Source organism: Lolium rigidum, chromosome 5, assembly GCF_022539505.1.
Source record: "Lolium rigidum isolate FL_2022 chromosome 5, APGP_CSIRO_Lrig_0.1, whole genome shotgun sequence".
NCBI classification, from domain to species: domain Eukaryota; kingdom Viridiplantae; phylum Streptophyta; class Magnoliopsida; order Poales; family Poaceae; genus Lolium; species Lolium rigidum.
Window position 1 is genome coordinate 141761081 of NC_061512.1, and position 18667 is coordinate 141779747.

The 18667-nt window shown below is 49.7% G+C and overlaps 1 protein-coding gene across 1 annotated transcript; it reads left to right on the forward strand.

Annotated features, from left to right (window-relative positions):
• Nucleotides 1-7175: 7175 nt before the first annotated feature.
• On the forward strand, nucleotides 7176-11112 carry LOC124656485 (formin-like protein 14). The gene is made up of 4 exons (XM_047195220.1): nucleotides 7176-8416; nucleotides 8499-8659; nucleotides 9915-10159; nucleotides 10333-11112. The coding sequence occupies exons 1-4, from the start codon at nucleotides 7176-7178 to the stop codon at nucleotides 11110-11112; spliced, it is 2427 nt and encodes an 808-aa protein (XP_047051176.1).
• The last annotated feature ends 7555 nt before the right edge of the window (nucleotides 11113-18667 follow it).

Consider the following 18667-nt stretch of genomic DNA (forward strand, 5'->3'; position numbering starts at 1 on the left):
GGTCTATGATGGGTTGCATCTACCGACGAAGGAGTTTATGGTAGTTAGCCCAGAACTGTTGTCGTGGCCGGGGGCCATCCTTAATTGGTATAAGTACACCGGCGAGGACCCAGGGTTGGGGATTGCAACAAAGGGTGGGTGTGCGAGGTAGCGGAGGAATATGATTGGCTAAAACCTTATACCGGGCCTCACACCAAAGGAAGTGTGGACGGGTTGCGCGCCCGGTTGACACCATGGTTAAAATCTCTTATGGGTAAAGCAACACACCTCTGCAGAGTGTAATGAATCGTGACCTGTCACTCCCTGTTCCGGGTTATGGAACTGCGAACGCTGCCGGAAAGGAACTCCATGAAGTTCTAGTAAACCGGTGAAGGCTGACGGACATAGTTCTTCTGAATAAAATCAACCTTTTGAAGAAATGGTTATAAAAACCTGCATTGGTATTAGACTTTCTGGTCTAATGCTGTAGCTAGTGCATTAAACACCTCTTTCCTATAATAAACTTGTTGAGTACGCTCGTACTCATCCCAGTCTTAAATCCCCTGCTTAGATATGGAGGCATCGAAGGAGGATCTACAGTGCACCTCGAAGGCCGAGGAGTCAACAACTAATTCAAAGGACAGGACCATGTCAGAAAAGTCAAATACCACATCCAACAAGGAGAAAACCTAGATTAGCAATAGAAGGGAACTAGCTTCCTAAACCTAGCTCCTATTTAGCTAGAATCTATTCATAGCCTCTATAGCTACTCAAAATCCTCTACAAGTAGAGTTCGTGATAAGATTAGACTACGAGTCGTTCTTCTGGAGTTTATTTGCAGTCTTACCTCATTGTTAAGTAGGAGGCTATGTTGATCTTATGTAAAGAGTCAATATTGTAATTCTATAGACATGCCTTGGACCCGCATATGTTCCTGTTGTACCACTCTGAGCGATGTAATACTAGTGGAACAGTGTTTCATTGGTGTATTGTCAGACTTGCATACTACACATGCAGTGGTATGTTGGGTCACCACACCCATTTCATCGAACACCTCGCGGGCGGGGGGCAATCCAATGCCTCCGTAGGGACCTGCAGGCAATGGCCTTCCTGGTCGACTTGCTGCCTGAAAGCACGGTGCACGAGAGCTCACCTCTAGCGGCAATGGTGAAGATGATGCGGCGGGAGGTCTCGCGATGGCGAGAAGACAACAACGTCGGCGGCGGCGTCCTCCGACGCTGCAACGAGTCCGCGAAAGCACATGCGAAAGCGTTGGGCCGCTTCCTATGCTGCTGCACCGCTTGTCGACGTCTCGACGTCGGTGGCCGACTTCCACAGCGGTCGCAAACCATCGGTCCTGGAGTGGCGGCGGAGCGGGGGGAAGATGTGTGCGAGGGGGCTGTGTTTTGGGAGGCAGGCAGACAAATCAGGGGAGGACAAGAGAGGACGCCAGAGGCCAGCCCCTGGTGTCCATGACCACGCAAACGAGGTCCAAATTTAAGCCAACTTTGGACCGTTCGGAATACCGCGACCATCTGTGTTAGTATGACTGAAGGACTTGGATGCCTGGATGTTGGAAAACAAAAGAGAGAGTGGTCCATCTTTCAGGGTGGTGAAACCATACTTTTCTGTCGGACGTTTTAATCCGAGCAGCAACGTGTAGACTGTTTGGATCTGTTTGTAGCTTTGTACTAGTTGCAATGAACAGGAATATAGCAATTAGGGAGGACTAGCTACCCATGTACTGTATTCAAAGTGCAAAATACAAATCTGAAGAAATGTTGAAGGTAGGGACGATTTGGCCAGAAATAGCTAGTGGAACATGGCCGTTTATTTAAAACTTGAAAAAAGTAATTATTTAAAAGTTCTTAAAAATTGAAAATAAAATATTGCACGTACATATTATCTTGATATTTACTTGTGCCGATCCTCAAGAAAAAATACGATAGAATGTGACATACATAAAACTGACAAAATGTGCAGATGACACTATTATGGTTGGATTTATACCTTTTAAAGAAATGCAAATTTCAATCTTCTCTATTTTGTGTAGGCAACATATGATCGTATTTTCAGTTGAGAATTAGCACAAGTATCAAGATAACATGTAAATACAAAAAGTTATTTCAAATTTCTCCTTAATTATGCCCACCAAATATGTGTGGCGATTCGATGGGCTAGCGTAGGTCTGACCACATGGCGGGAAGATGCAGAGGATGGTTTGGAGTGTGCGAGTGAAAGTGGAACCACACGGGAGCGAGCGAGGTAAACCGCCTCCCGCCAAAACCTGGCCCAAAAGAGAGAATGCCAAAGGCAGCTATAGGGTGATGGCGTGCACGCGGGTGTAGTTTCACTGTTGGTCGATTCTCTCCTTTTCACTTTGCCCAATCAGATCCACCGTGTGTGTGTGCGCGCGCGGTAAAAGAATAAAGTCCGGCTTTTGTCGGCACAGTAAAAAGAGAGGGCTAGCCCTAGGAAGAGTAAAAAGAGAGGACTAGACTGAAACCCAGAGAGGGAGGAAATTGCACAAACCACCACCTTTTGCTGTCTTTGTTGCGCAAAACACCACCTTTACATGTTTGTTGCAGAGATCACCACCTTTTGGTGTAATGTGTTGCACAGAGGTCCAAATCTGATATTGGAGTCAAATTAAGCTAATTAACTTCAAATTTGACAGCTGGCCCCATAAAACGAGATGATGTGGCGACCACTATGTCATCTAGTGTGTTTTCAAACTTTTTTTAAAAAGAAAATCCAATAATTAAAACAATATTAAAGAATAATTCTAGGAAAGTTTGAAACGAATCTAACATGCCTTCTGAAATTTGTATCGCATTTTTAGATTCGGTCAACATTAGATGAAATTTTAAAAAAAACAATGTAAATATTCTAGCAATTAAAACAATATGACCTGAATAATTTGAAAAATAATGACATAATTCAGAGAAGTAAATCAGGGAGAAGATGAAGTTAAAGGTCCTTCATATTCACATATCTAGAGTCAGACGATAGCGTTTGAACCTAATTATTGATGCTAGCTTTTCAACAATGACTTTTTGGCTCATAGGTGCATTTGCACCTATTAGAAAAAATATAAAAGAACATATTTTTAAAATGTTTAAAAATTCTAAAAAAAATATTCGCGTGTACATCCAGGCATCCTATGTTGGCCCATAAAAGTTTCGTTATGAAAGAAAATTTTTGTGTTCCTTGTAAAAAAAAAGACAAATTGCGACACTATATTTTCATTAGAGACAAGACACTTTTTTATCTTTTTTACCCAAGTCACAACAAATCTTTTTTATCTTTTTTACCCAAGTCAAACTTTCCCAGAATTATTCTTTAATATTGTTTTAATTATTAGAATTCCTTTTTTTAAGTTTTTTGAAAACACATAGTGGACACCACATCATCTCTGTTCTATGGGGCCAGCTGTCAAATTTGAAGTTAATTAGCTTAATTTGACTCCAATATCAGATTTGGACCTCTGTGCAACACATTACATCAAAAGGTGGTGATCTCTGCAACAAACATGTAAATGTGGTGTTTTGCGCAACAAAGACAGCAAAAGGTGGTGATTTGTGCAATTTCCTCCCCAGAGAGGCCACAACCAGTAAACGGGGCAGAGAAAAGCGCATTCGTGCTCGCAAAATGCATCTTTCAAAGGAGGCGGCCACCCCTTTCCCACTCGGTCGCTGTCCCTCGATCTCACTCTTGCCGAGCAGCAGCTGCACCAAGCTAGTCCTTGCACTCTTTCTTTCCCGACTTTTCTTACAAATGCAAAGTGACCGGTGTTAATGACATTATCAGTTTCTGATATTAGGGCATCTCCAGTGGCGCTACGCATTTTAGTGTCCGCGCCCGTTCGTTTGCGTCGCGCAGCGGACGCTGAAATGACCGTTTTCGTCCGCGTGTCCGTTTGCGTCTGGGGTTGGCTCCAGCGGCCCGACGCATTTTTTTTTCTCTTTTTCATTTCAACATACTTCCAAATATTACAAATTGGAAGATTATTTTACACAAACTAATACATAGTTTGGAACATGGTTTACACAAACTAATACATAGTTTGTACCATGGTGGACACAAATATAAATATTTTAAAAATAGAAACCAGTTGTGTTGATTTCCGTATGTTCGCTGCCAAGAAAGAACATTCGAGTGCACACCAGTCACCCAAACCGGAAAATCCAGCGGGAGGATTGACGGTGCCCTTGTTGGTTCTACCGATGAGGCGAACAGACAGAAACCTTCCACTACTGGCTTCGTCTGGCCGTAGCCAGATTTGCTGCAAAGAAAGAACACTCTACGTTCTAACTGTCGGAGTCCGACTCGGATTCGCCGGTGTGGTAGTGCCTGCGGCAGACCGTGTCGTTGAAGACCTTGACGACCATCTCACCGTCTCCCTCGTAGAGGAAGGTGAGCTGGCAGCCGGGCTCGAGCGCCAGGTCAAGGGCGAACTTGCCCCACCCGGTGTGCAAGTACATCTTGCCCTGCCCGTCGAACAGGACCTCCACGGCCCAGCGGCAGAGTTGCGGCTGGCCTCCCGTAGCTGCAAATGCGCCGGCTCGACGCCGTCGACGAACTCGGCGAACTTGTCCGGGAGACGCTTGATGCCGAGCGGGTCGTCGTCGATACGGAGGAGGAACTCGAGCGGCCGTCCCTCCACGTCGGAGGAAGACGAAGAGGGCGCAGGCGACGGCGAGCGTGGGGTCGTAGCTGCTCCACCACGGCGGCCCCCGCCCGTCCCCGGGGCCGTCCAGGGCCGCGGCCTCGACCGCCTCGCCGGCCACCGGGACCCGCCATGGTCTTCCTCGCGGGGCCGGCCGCGTCGCAGGAACACCTAGGCGGCGGAACGCTGGAGCTTTGTGGCGGCTAGGGTTTCTATGGAGGGAGTGGATGAGGAAGAAGAAGGCGCGGCCCCTTTATATAGGCCGGAGGCATGCGGTGGCCGCGGGACGCATGGCGACGCCATTAACGTGGTTGGCGGAGGTGGGCTGCGGCCGCTCGGCAGCCGAGGCATTGCCATTAACGTGGCGCAGACTGCCGAAGCGACGCAGCGGTGCCAGTCGCAGGCGCGTTTGAGAAGAGGCATCGACGCAGGGCGCCGCCGGGCGGGCCCGACGAAACGTCCGCCGGATACGACCGGACACTTTCGGCGTCCGCGCGCGTGTCCGCGGAGACGCATCCGAGGCGCATATTTGGGCCAGGTTTGCGTCTCCGCGGACGGCCCGGTCACTTTGCGTCGCCCCGCTGGAGAGGGTGCCAGACGCATTTCCGGTCACGGCGGACGAAAACGACCATTTGCGTCGCGCCGCTGGAGATGCCCTTACTAGTTGGGTGTTTATGTTTCCTCCTAGTATTAGAGGTTTAGTGGCTACCGGTGTTGTTGCGGTAATGTGGGCTTTATGAAAAGCTAGAAATGTTACTTGTTTTGGTAATATCTTTATGTATCATCCGACTAGTGTAATTTCTCAAACGTCTTATTGGATGGATTCGTGGGTTATTATTCAGATCAAAAGTAGATGAGGCTTGCAACACAAAGGACCAAGAACGCATTTTTCCAGGGTGCATCCCTCTAGCTGCAGGTAGATCCACCGGTGGTTGCTTGTAGTAGCTGAAATCTTCAGTAAAAAAGAAGGGTTGCGCACCAATGGTGCTTAGATTTGACAGGTAAATTGTGTGCGAAGAGAAAAAAAAGAAGAATAAGAAGAGTAAATATAAGAAGAGCATCATTATGGAAGGACCTTGACGAAGAGCATGATGATGGACGCAGTGTGTTGTTTTAGTTGTGAAGTGGCACCAGGTGGCTAGCAAAAATGGACGTTTTTATGTTTTCTTTACGTTGCCTGGAGGTAGAAGTTCCAGTCGTGAGCTAGGTCTGTCTTCAGAAAGTCTAGAAGAGTGTTCTTAAGGTGTGGTTTTTTTTTGAGGAGCTGTAAATCTCTAATGATGATGTTTATTTAGTTTCATTCCCACTAATGATGTCAGGGGCCATGCCCCTTAATTCAAAATAAAAACTGTGAAAAAGTGATACATGACAGTTTTTGCTACAGGGGATGGCGGGAATTGTCTCTTCGCCAGAACGCCACCTTATGGCAGGAAGTGCTTTTTCACCAGCCACACCGCCTCACCTTCATCTGCTCTAGCCGCGTCATGTCACGTCCTCCATCTGCTTCGAGTCGCGGGATATATTTCCCTCCACCCACTTAGGGATCCTTTGATTCATAGGATAGATAAATCATAGTAATAAAAAAAACATACGATTCATATGTCATTCCTAGTTAAATTCCATGGGAAGATAAGTTCTTGTTTATTGTATGAACGAATTTGTTATGAGGTATGACCTAATGTTGTTTCTTAGGATTTGCATTACAAAATTTCTATATGATTAGTTTCTATATATAGAATATGTTCACGTGAATCAAACAACTAATGCAGAAAAATTCCCATAGAAAGTAAATCCTAAAGTTCCTACATAAATACTATGAATCAATGTAGCCCTTAATCGGATGATACTCGTCACGTTTTCAACTTTCTGTTAGGAGATTGAGGATTCATAGATTATTTCAGGAAAAGCGTAGAGTTTCTGTTCCTAAAAATATATACTGCAATACCGTATGATACACATAATAATTTAAGTAAAGAAAATCAGAAGAAAAATTCAGCCAATCCACCTGACGGCGCTAAACTTTGCTCTGTCCTTTCTTTATGTTAAATTCATGTACCTTTCTTTCCTACATTTCAAACCCTCACAAAGGAGGAATTCCTGATAGTATTTCACTTGCATTTCTACCAAGAATTCCAATTCTTTAGTTGGAGATCCTAGAACAAACAAGGGCTGATATTTTTGCCAATCTATTTTGGGAGGGGTAATTTTGACATTAACCATGTGCAGCAGGTATTATGTTTGTAAAAAATCCTGTTCCCAAGCAAGACACGAATTCCGAGAAGCAGAGGAGGGAGGCAGAGCACTACCGACTACCGTACCGTCAGCAGCTAGATAGCTGTATCCTGTAGCAGAGTGCAGAGCAGAATCATCACTCCTCTCCTCTACTCTGCCCGTGAACCCTCTGCTCACCTCAGCTCGGCACAAAGAGCCACACGAATAGAGAGAGCTCCTCCTCCTACCCAAACCTCCTCTAAACCCACGCCCACCGTGTTCCGCGCCGGCGGCCGGAGGAGCAACCAACCCGCCAATGCCGCCGTCTCTCCCCTTCTTCTCCCTCCTATTTCTCCTCCTGCTCCTCACAGCTTCCACTGCCCACCTCCAAACCAGCCGCCGGCTCCTCCAATCCACCCTGCCCCCACCACCACCACCGCCACCGCCGCACCACCACCACCACCACACCCCGCGCTCCCCACCACCATCACCGCCGCAGCTCAACCCGGCGCCGCCAGCACCTACTACTCCACCAAAGCAGGCGCCGGCTGTCACCATACCTCCGGCATCGGCGCCGCCACCGACTCCAACCCCCACCACTCCCATCCCCACTCCCACCACCCCGCCGCCGCCGCCGACGCCCACCTCCACCGCCACGCCCACCCCGGACGCCTACCCCTTCACCAACTACCCCTTCTTCCCCACCTCCTCGCCCCCTCCCCCCCTCCCGGAGCAGCCCTCGCCCGACGCATCCCGCACCTTCCCGGCCAACATCACCAACCTCGTCGCCCCCAACTCCCCGACCCCCTCCGGACCCCCGCGCCGCTTCCCGCTCTTCCAGGCGCTCCTCCTCGCCTTCCTCTCCCTCTTCCTCCTCCTCCTCTCGATCCTCCTCTCCGTGCTCCTCTTCCGCCGCATCCGCCCCGCCCACCACGCCCCAGCCCCCTCCCCCTCCGCCGCCTCCTCCTCCCGCCGTGACAACCACGGCGACGACGCCGAACAAGGCGACGACGACGACGAGGGCCGCAGCCTGAAACCCCCGCCCATGCCGACCTCCTCCACCAACCCCAGCACCGAGTTCCTCTACCTCGGCACGCTCGCCTCCTCCGCCACGCCACCGCCCCCATCCACCCACCTCCGCCCGGGCTCCCCCGAGCTCCGCCCGCTCCCGCCGCTGCCCCGCACCGGCCCGCCCTCCGGCGAGTTCTTCGCCCCCCGCGCCGCCGCCAACCCGTCCTCCTCCTCCTCCTCCTGGCTCTCCCCCTCCTCGCCCTCCGCCTCCTCCCCGACGCTCGGCTCCAGCCCCTCCCACATCCATGCCACCCGCCCGCCCTCCATCCCGCAGCCCCGCGGCAGGGCCCCCAACCCCTCGCCCCCCAAGCGACGCCCTTCCCCACCGCCGTCACCGCCGCACCACTCCTGGAACCCCTTCGCGCCCGCTCCGCCGCCGCCGCGAGCTGCCCCCTCCTCCTCCTCCGACGGCGCCGAGTCCTACACCACGGAAATGCGCAAGTCACGGCCGCTCCACTCCGACAAGCTCAGGCCCGGGTCTTTGCAGTAAGCACGCACGCCGCATTCTCCGTTTCCTGCTCCACTTGTCATTTGCGTTTGGGTCTGAACTGCGTCTCGGCGGTTGCAGCATGAAGGACGAGATGATCCAGCTCTACCTCAACAACTCGGCGGCGGCGGTGGTGGCCAGGGAGGTGTGCTTGCTCGGCGCCCCGAGGTGTCGCGGCATTGGGATGGTGCTGGCCGCGTTGGGTGTCTCTCAGGAGCAAGTGCGTGATGCCCTCTTGGAAGGTAATGGATGGCTTGCCCTACCCTACAATACAATCTTCACTTCAGTTCTGTTAGTGATGTTTGTCAAAGATGTGATCTTTGACCAATTGTACTGCTGTGTACTTGTGGTTGTGGGAATGTGGGGAACCTGGGAATTTATGTGCTAGTGATCATGGCTGGAGCAGTACATGGTGCGTTATCAATGATTAGCTTGTGATCTTTAACTCATCCACCTACTGTTCTAATAGGGGAGAAGTTGCTTGCATTCTATTGGTTTAGAGCAAATTCTGCTCTCAGAGTGAAAAAATGTACTGTAACTTTTTTCTCTGAGAAGCATTTGGGTTCAGACTTCAGACATCAGAACATGCTTTCTAAGTGCTTACGTGTTGTGGTTAGCAGGGTTGTAGATGGATAGTTGGCTTGTTGCCACACAAAGTCATCACTGTCTTGTGGTCATCTAATCTTTTCAATTGTTTCAGCCGAGTGCATATTTTGTTCTCAAGAGTACAAAATGTAACTCTTTTCTCTAAGAAGCATTTAGGTTCAGACCAAGCATTTGCTTATCTCAGAACATGCTCTGCAAATGCCTGCATGCTGTGGTTAGCATGGTACTAGAGTTGGTCAACCTGTGGATTGCGCCATGGAGTTAACACAAATTCCCATATCTTGTTGTCAGATGATCACTTTGTTTGTTGGGTTGGACAGACTTTGGAGCTATGCTTTATCTGTGTTAACCAAATATTTAAACAGTACTAGTCATTCTTTTGCAGCGTTTTCATGTTATATTTGTGGGTACATTGAAAATTCTCCATTCACAGTTTACATTTTTGGTTTATGCAAAGCATTTCATTCAAGGTGTAGCTATCAATATATTACACACCATAGCTAAGTGCATAGATGCTGCGGTTAGCAGGGTTGATCTTGTTGCCATGGAGTGAACACAATTCCTCTCCTTGTCTTGTTGCCAGCTTATCACTTCATTTGCTGGATCTGCACATGCTTTAGAGCCATGCTTTATCTGTGTTTGTCACATACTTGAACAGTACTATTCATTCTTCTCCAGTATTGTTATATGTCTTATTGGTGATTGTATTGAAAATGCTTCAGTGAAAGTTCCACATATCTGTTTACACAACTTTCCTCTCAAGCTGTAGCTCTATATATTTTACATGCCATAGCTAATTGGTTCTTGCAGTTGATTAGCTCTTTTCTCAGTCTTTAATGCTACCTTTTGATTATTAACTCTAGATGCTACTGTTTCTGTTTCTGAGTACAGGCAATGCACATGGTTTGGGAGTAGAAGCGCTGCGGATGCTTACTCAGTTGGTTCCCACCAACGAGGAAGAGCTTAAGCTGAGATATTTCAAGGATGATCCACCTGCCAAGCTTTGCAAAGTTGATGCATTTCTTAAGATAATCCTGGACGTACCGTTTGTATTCAAGAGGGTGGATGCTATGCTCTACGTCTCTAATTTTTATCTGGAGGTCAATCAACTGAGGATGTCCTATGCTACACTCGAGGTAATAAAGTTCGAAGACCTGATAACTCTGTATAGAAAGTTTTTTATTTGGCTTCTTTGGAAACGGAACACCGGCTTCACTAGCTCATATTGCTTCGGATCTTCAAGCATAGAATCTTCTATAGATGTTGCTGCATTTTCTGGACTCTTACGCAAGTTATTTCGTTTATCCAGGCAGCCTGCCAGGAGCTGAGGAGCAGCAGGCTATTCCACAGGGTTCTCGGGGCTGTTCTGAACTTTGGCAACCTGATGAGCATCAACACAGGCTCCCCAAACTCACATGGCTTGGAGCCCAACACGCTTCTGAAGATCGTCGACGTCAAAGGAGCTGACGGGAAGGCCGCACTGCTTCATTTCATTGTCCAGGAAATTGTGAAGCCTGAAGGACACAACAGTCTGAACACGATGCACTCAGCAGGGTCAGCGGCATGCAAAACGAACGCCGGCACTCTGCCGTACGGCGTCGATTGCAGGAAGCATGGTCTTCAGGTCGTCGCCACACTCGCCGCTGAGCTGACCAGCACCAAGAAGGCGGCGTCCATCGATGTACCGACCCTCAGCAGGACCGTGTCGGAGCTTGGGGCTGGCCTCGGGAAGATCCACGACGTGCTGCGGCTGAACAGCATGGCCACTTCGACGGAGAGCGCCCGTCGGTTCCACGAAGTGATGGGCACGTTCCTGAGGCAGGCGGAGGAGGAGATCCTCGAGCTGCAGGCCCAAGAGAGCGTGTGCCTGTCGTCGGTGAAGGAGATGGCCGAGTACTTCCACGGCGATGGTTCAGCCAGCAGTGACGAGGCTCGCATGTTCAGGGTCTTTGCGGGCATCAGGGAATTCGTCGCCATGCTGGACAGGATCTGTAGAGAGGCTGGTGAGATCAACGACGGTGGTCGTGTGGGTTCGACACAGACAGCGAGCTGGATGGCGCCCATGGGGATGACGATGGCGACGCCTTGAGCAACTGATGGCTGTCATGCCGAAATGGTGTCATCTTTCCCTGGGTACGGGGTTTCATCTTTCAGAATTATTATTATGTTTGTAGCTGTTACTTAGTGTAAATGAGGACGCAGCTAAGGATGCTGGACACGCTGGCTTGTATAAAGAATACAGATGCTTAAGTTACTACATGATCGAATCACCTCCAAACCAAACGCACTTGCTCGCGTCCCGTGTGTTCATCGTATCGTCGCGTGTCTTGCTCCTGAACAGGTACCTGCGCGCGCGCGGCGTAAACCGTAAAGTCAACGGTTCTATCGCTGCGATCAATCAATTAATTTGGTGTGGAATCGGAAAGAGGGTAATCCTCCGGAGGATATTTCCCTCCTAGCCTCCTAATCCACAGCGTGACATGTGTCCAATTTTTCTCAGAGAAGAGTGGCCTTTGCTACTATAACAACGTCGGTGCTACTGCCAGTTTTTCGAAAAAAAAGAAAAAAAAAAAGCAGAAACACAACAATGAAACAAAATCTCATGCAACATTGATTTTTTCAGGGAAAGCATGTGGGGTGGAGACGACAACAAGGCGTAGCCGATCCCAGATGCACTGGAGAAGAAAGACATCGACGCCCCAGATTGCCAACACCAGCTCTACGTGGGATGTACACTTTGGTGTTTCACAGGTGCTATTGGCATATGAAACTGATGTCAATCAGTGACTCTCAGTGTATGAACTAACAAGAAAGAAAACTCTTGCATCATCATTGTACTTCATAAGCTACTTTTGACTGTATGAAAAATATACCCTCTAGATGCAATCTTCCCTCTATAGTAATTTATTTTCATAAAATATATTCATTAGCGAGTAGTCCTGTCATTAGTTTTAAGTTTTGCGAACATCAGTATCAACCCACGGGCGCGGGCGTGCGCCGCGCCAACACTTCCTAGTGTACCTAAAGTATGAACGATGTTGATGCACTAAGAGTTGTCTCCTTGCCAAAAACGGTGAGGCTGGAAGGAGAGTCGGAGAGTTGCCATCTTGCTCAAACATGGGTGGCCACGTTTCGTGAAAGTCAGAGGAGATGATGAGCAGCATAGCTCCCTAGTCTAGAGTACCAAATTTGTGCAGACTAACAAGATTAAAACACATGGAAGATGAGAGCTACTACCTCCATCCCAAGGAGGCGCATGCGTATTTTAAGATGAACTTTGACCATAAAAATTGAGCAACAAAATCTTGGTTATATTATATGTAATTTGTATTGTTGGATTCGTATTGAAAAACACTTTCTAATGATGTTAATTTTATACAAACAATCTTTATATATTTAAAGTAATACTTAGTCAAACGAAAAGCACGTAAAACGAGGGCGCCTTATTCTTTGAATCAGAGGTAGTAGTAATCATGGCGCAAATTGTCCTTTGGTTTCTAAGGGCATCTCCAGCGGCGCGACGCAGATGGTCGCTCAGCGACCGTTTTCGTCCGCCGTGACCGGAAATGCGTTTGGGGCCTGCTCCAGCGGGGCGACGCAAAGTAACCAGGCCATCCGCGGAGACGCAAACCTGGCCCAAATATGCGCCAGGTTTGCGTCTCCGCGGATGCTCGGCGGTCGCGCGAAGCGTCCTCCATTTCTTACCCGGTCCCGCATGTTAGGGACAGCGAAATCGACCGCTTCGATTTGCTTCTTTTTCCCCGTCTTTGCTACCTAGTGCGACGCCACCACCCCAACCCCACCCGCCGCCGTCCCGCCGCAGCACCGCAGAAGTCGCCGTCGGCTCCGTTCTCGCCGCGCGGGAGAGCAGGGTCGTACTCGGGCTTGGCTCCGCCGCGTACCTGCCGGCTTTTTTCGGGCGAAACGCTCCCGGTTGCGCCGCCCTTCCACGCCGCCCACGACCTCTTCGGTCAATTGCGTCGGTAGATTTCTTACTCGTGTTTTCGGCGCTATTGTGCGCGGCCATTGATCCGCAGTTTGTACCCACGCAGATGGACATAGATGTTGGACAAGTTCCGTGCGGAGGTCGTCGACTCCTCTTCCGACGAGGAGTCCGATGAGTCGACGCAGACATTGGCAACTACTGCGGCCTCCATGATCCACGAGTTCACCTCTAACCCGGGGCCGCAGCACCGGGGCTCTGTGAAGGGGCGCTCCAAAACCTGCTGCGCAACAGAGTGAAAGGGCAGGCCCGCCTCCACAAGGACTACTTCCACCTCACCAATCCGATCTTCCCGGAAAAAATGTTCCGGCGCTGATACAGGATGTCAAGGGACCTGTTCTTGGTCATTCTACGGGGCGTCAGAAACTACGACCCCTACTTCCAATGCAGGCCCGATGCAACAGGTGCGCTAGGCTTCACCTCCTACCAAAAATGCTCTGCGGCTATTCGCATGCTCTCATATGGAATGACTCCGGATATATTCGATGAGTATCTTCGAATGGGTGAGAGCACCTGCCTTGAGGCCATGTACAGGTTTTGCCGAGCCGTGATTGCCATGTTCGGAGAGCATTACTATAGGGAGCCAACTGTTGAGGATACAAGGCGGCTCCTGTCTATCAACGAGTCTAGAGGGTTCCCAGGAATGATTGGCAGCATAGATTGCATGCACTGGGAGTGGAAAATTGTCCATTTGAATGGTAGGGTGCGTACAACGAGCATGAGGAGGGAAAAAATGTCATTCTTGAAGCTGTCATATCTCAAGATTTATAGATTTGGCATTCGTTCTTTGGCATGACCGGTTCCAACAATGACATCAATGTGTTGCACCGATCACCGGTTTTCAACAGGCTCATGCAAGGCAAAGCTCCCCGGGTGAGCTATGAGATCACGAAAATGCATATGACAAGCCATATTATCTTGCTGATGGCATCTACCCTGATTGGGCCACATTGGTAAAGACTGTCCGTAATCCAAACTCCGAGAAGACGAGGAGGTTTGCCAAGATGCAAGAGGCTTGCAGGAAAGATGTGGAGCGCGGATTTGGTGTGCTCCAAGCTCGGTGGGTAATTGTCCGTCACCCGGCAAGAACATGGTCCCTGAAGATCATGCATGAGGTAATGACATGCTGCGTGATCATGCACAACATGATCGTTGAGAACGAGCATCCTGATGGCCGCAATGAGAACCACTGGGACTTTCAAGGTGAGCTAGTTGCGCCACTCCATGGGGCTTCATCTTGGCAGGAGTATCTAAATATCAATGTAGAAATCACTGACGAGAACGTGTGCAAACGGCTACGGATGGATCTGATTGAGCATCAGTGGACATTGGCTGGCGGCTGGCCATGAAGATCATGCCTAGAGAAATACTATCTTATTTTCATGTAGACTGTTAAAAATTTAAATGTAATAACTATGATTTCGTTGATTTCCTTATTTTGTTGTTTGGAAACTTCATAAATTGATGCAAACGCGGTAATGCGTCGGGCCGCAGGAGCCACCCCCAGGTGCAAACGGACGCGCGGACAAAAACGGTCTGTCTCGCGTCCGCCGCGCGACGCAAACGGATATTTCGGAAATGCGTCGCGCCGCTGGAGATGCCCTAAGAGCAAAAACAATAGTGTAGCCAACAACCGTCCATAGTGGTTTGCCATGTTATCTACAGTTAATTTCTAGCCACCATATACAAGAGTTGACTCTAAAACTGTATTGATTATCAAAATATGACTCAGATTTCACTCTCACAAAATGTCTAGAAGCACATGCTAGTTCACTTACCTTCTCTCTCATATTCTCACTCCTCCAACTAAATCAAGATATACTATTTTCGGAAATAACTTTGTACACGCAAGTATGGGTGAGGAAGTAATCTGTACCATCCAGAATAACATGCTGCTTTGAGATCCGGAGAAATAAATGGAGGAGAAATTAATTTGCATACATTTCTCACCTTGCCTTTCCCCGGCGTTTACTCCGCGCGACACGGAGAATCTTGGCTCGGACCAGAAAGCTGAGGGATGGCCGCGGTCGCCTGTCACAGTGTCACCTGTCATCTCTCCCCAACAATCCACACTCGCCCGGGTGCTGTGTCTCTCGCCCTCTCCGCTCAATTTTCTTTCTGGCTCACAACCGATCCTCAATCTCCTCCACATTTTGACCAGTCTCCTCCACGCGCCCCATTCCTTCTCCTCTCTCCCCGATCTTCCTAACGGCGGCGAGCTTGGCGTGGAGGTGGAGCCGCGTGCTCGGGCGCGCTCCCGCAGGAATGGCTGGAGTTGGCGACCGTGCCGCCGTCTCGCGTGCGCGGCGCGAGTGCCCCGCCCACCTCCGCCAACAGTAATGATGTGGATACTCAATGAGCTGGCGTCGCCTTACGAGGATGTGGAGAAGAAGCTAGCGTCCTACTTCATGCAGGGCCTCTTCGCGCGGCTCACGGCGTCCGGCCGGACGCTGCGCACGCTCGTGACGGCCACCTACAGGACACATCCTTCGACTCCACGCGTCGCACGGTTCCAGGAGCTCAGCACCTCAGCCCATGGTCGTCGTTCGGGCACGGAGCAATACTAGAATCCTTGCCGGAGGCCGCCATGGCTTCGTCGGAGCCGCAGAGGTTTCACATCCTCGACCTGAGCAACACCTTGTGCACGCAGTGGCCGACGCTACTCGAGGCGCTTGCCACGCGGTCCGCCGACGACACGCCGCACATGTCGATCACCACCGTCGTGTCAGCCGCGCCGTCCACCCCGACATCCGCCGTGCAGCGCGTGATGTCGCGCGCCTCCACCGGCTGCCGCGCGCGCCCGTGCTCGCCTAGGCTGTCGTGCACTTGGTCCCCCTCCTCCACCCCGCGTGCACGCACATCCTCCCACCGCCACTCTTTCCGCGGCGACTTGCGGCCACTGCTGGCCTCGTCCGATTCACTCATGTACTGTACCAGTTGAACCAATCTTGTTCATTCTTGTAGTAGTTCATCTTTTAGTAGTTGATCTGTCGAAATTTAGGCTACAATTGCTTGTGACAATTATTTGGGAAACACGAGAAATTATTAGTCGATTTCGATGACAAATGGGAGACCGAGGCGCCGGCGCACGTCGCCCGGGACGACTGTGACAGCTCCATGGATGCCCCCACTGCCAGATATAGCATCTCTCTCACCACCGGTTCAGCACCTAGCTACAACTCGCGTCGATCTGCGGAACCACAAGGTGTTGTTAATGCCTTTTTAGAGCTCGGTCGCTACAAAATCTGCTCAAGGCGGAGCTGGCACACCCCAGCGGCACGGCGGAGAGGTCAGGGGGCGGAGTAGATGCACAGTGGAGCAGCTCGTTACGCGAGCGGGCAAGTTCAACAGAGAGGAGTCAGGGCAGGTGGAGCAGTCCGACGGAGAGAACGGGGTGGAGTAGCTTCACCGCAAACCAGCCATGCCGGCGGCATAGCGGAGAGGACAGGAGGCGAAGCAGCTCGATTCGCGAGCGGGCAAGATCGACGAACCCCGGTGGAGTAGCTGCACCGCAGAGCAGCCGCGCCAGCAACACAACGGAGATGACAGGAGGTGGAGGCCCAGGTCTGGCAGCCCGACGGAGAGGACAGTGCAGCGGAGAATGTGAGAGGCAGAGCAACCGCGCCGGCCGAGCAGCCGCGTCAGCCAGAAGAAGGCGGCGCGAGCGGGCAAGAACTTGCCGGCGGAGTGAGAATTTATTGGAGAGATGAGAAGGAGAATGGCTACCGTGGCCCTCAGCTTTTTGATCTGCCACAAGATTCTCCATGTCGTGTGGAGTAAAGACCGGGAAAAAGGCGACGGAAAAAATATAGGCAAATTAATTTCTCCACGTCTTGTTTTCTCCGGATCTCAAAGCAGCATGTATTTTTGAACGGTACAGATTGCTTCCTCACCCGTACCTGCGTGTACAAAATCCACACTCATACTATTTTATCTTTTATAGCAACTGACTGAACTTTATTATACTTACTCTAAGTGGCGCATCAGCTAGCTTGCGTGAATGTTGGGCATTGATGCTTGTGGAGAGGAAATGTTTCAGCGGTATGCATGCAAGGTACTAAATGCCAGAATTAAAGTGAGAAAAATGTAGTGGGAATTAGAGGGGCCCGTGTGTGATTACTGCCAAAAGAACACACGCGTCTACCTGCTGAAAATAGGATAACGTGGTGCTTTTTTTTTTCCTGCGAACAATTATGCCATGCATGGCAGCAAAATAAAAAAAATCTGGTAGTGAAAAGTAAAGTGGATAACTGATGATGAGGTGGCACCAGATGAGGTGGATAGCTTGCATGTTAAAAGAAATCAACTTAGTGAGTTGCTCCTATTTAGATATTACAGATTTATTCAAAAAACTAATCAAATAATTTAAAACAAGCATACGTTACACTGACATCGTCAACCCACTAGTTTGGAGAGACCCGGGAGACCCGATCAGAGTCAAATTATCCCGCCCAATTGAAAAAAATGTAAGTTCAGTTCTACCACATCCACATCTCACTTCTACCACGGTTGGGATTGTGATAAAACCAGCGAAAACCATGGTAGATTAGTAGATACCACCAATCATGAGTCATGACTCGTGACCCATTTCACATCTACCATGAACCGGGCCGCATAGCTACCACAATTGGGTAGAACATGTGGTATAATTAGGATCGCTGGAACCGTCTCACATTCTCACACATCTACCACCAAGCCGGAAAAATAATGGTAGATGTAATTTTTCTGTTTACTGAGCCACGCCATGATAGTTGGGCATTTTTCTCTAGTGGAATGGTGTGGCGACTGAACGAAGGTGGCTCAGCGAGGATGAGGCAACACAAAACTGGACTAAGGGTTTTAGAGGTATTAGCATCTGGAGTATAACAACCTATCCACCTGAAGCAAATTCGTGTAAAACCTTATAAAATGGGGCTGAGTGAAACATAAACTTGTGCCGCTGTGAAAAATTGCCAAATGATCTTGGTGCAGACAAGTGGCAACATTCTTTTTTGTACAAACGCCTTTAGACATTTTGGCCTACCATAGGTGACCCTAGTGCAGCCTTACATACAGGTTCAACGAGAACCTGCTGATCTTGGCGAATCTTGCCTTGCTCCACATAGTGATCATACTAATACTTGCGAAAATGTCAATGCACATGCACATGAGGGTCTTCTCAAGAAAGGTGGCATTCTTCACATTGTTCTCCAGAAACTCTTGGGAAGAGCTATCAATCGCGGTGCTAGTGTTCTTGGTGCGACACCCACTACGAGTGAAAGGAACAACCTCCTCCTCACTAGAGGCACGAGCCACCGCAGAACCCTCTTCCTCCTCCTCATCATCATCATCAAAAGTGACGGTCTTCATATGGGGCTTGATGGGATTGTGCACAACCAACCGAGCAGGGACAAGTGGAGAGCCGATCTCTGCATGAACGATGAGCTTCTTCACATAGGGGGCGTACATGGGGGCATTATTATTCTTGTCAAGCATGCAAAGGTACAACTCCTTGTGAATGTAATCCATGACATCAAACTTCTTCATTGGCTTGCCAAATTCCTAGTTGAGGTAGATTTTGTGGGAGTAGTGCATGAGGTTGACTAATCAACCACGAAGATCATCCAAGTAGCCCGCTGTGGGGGCAATGCTCTCACGGAAG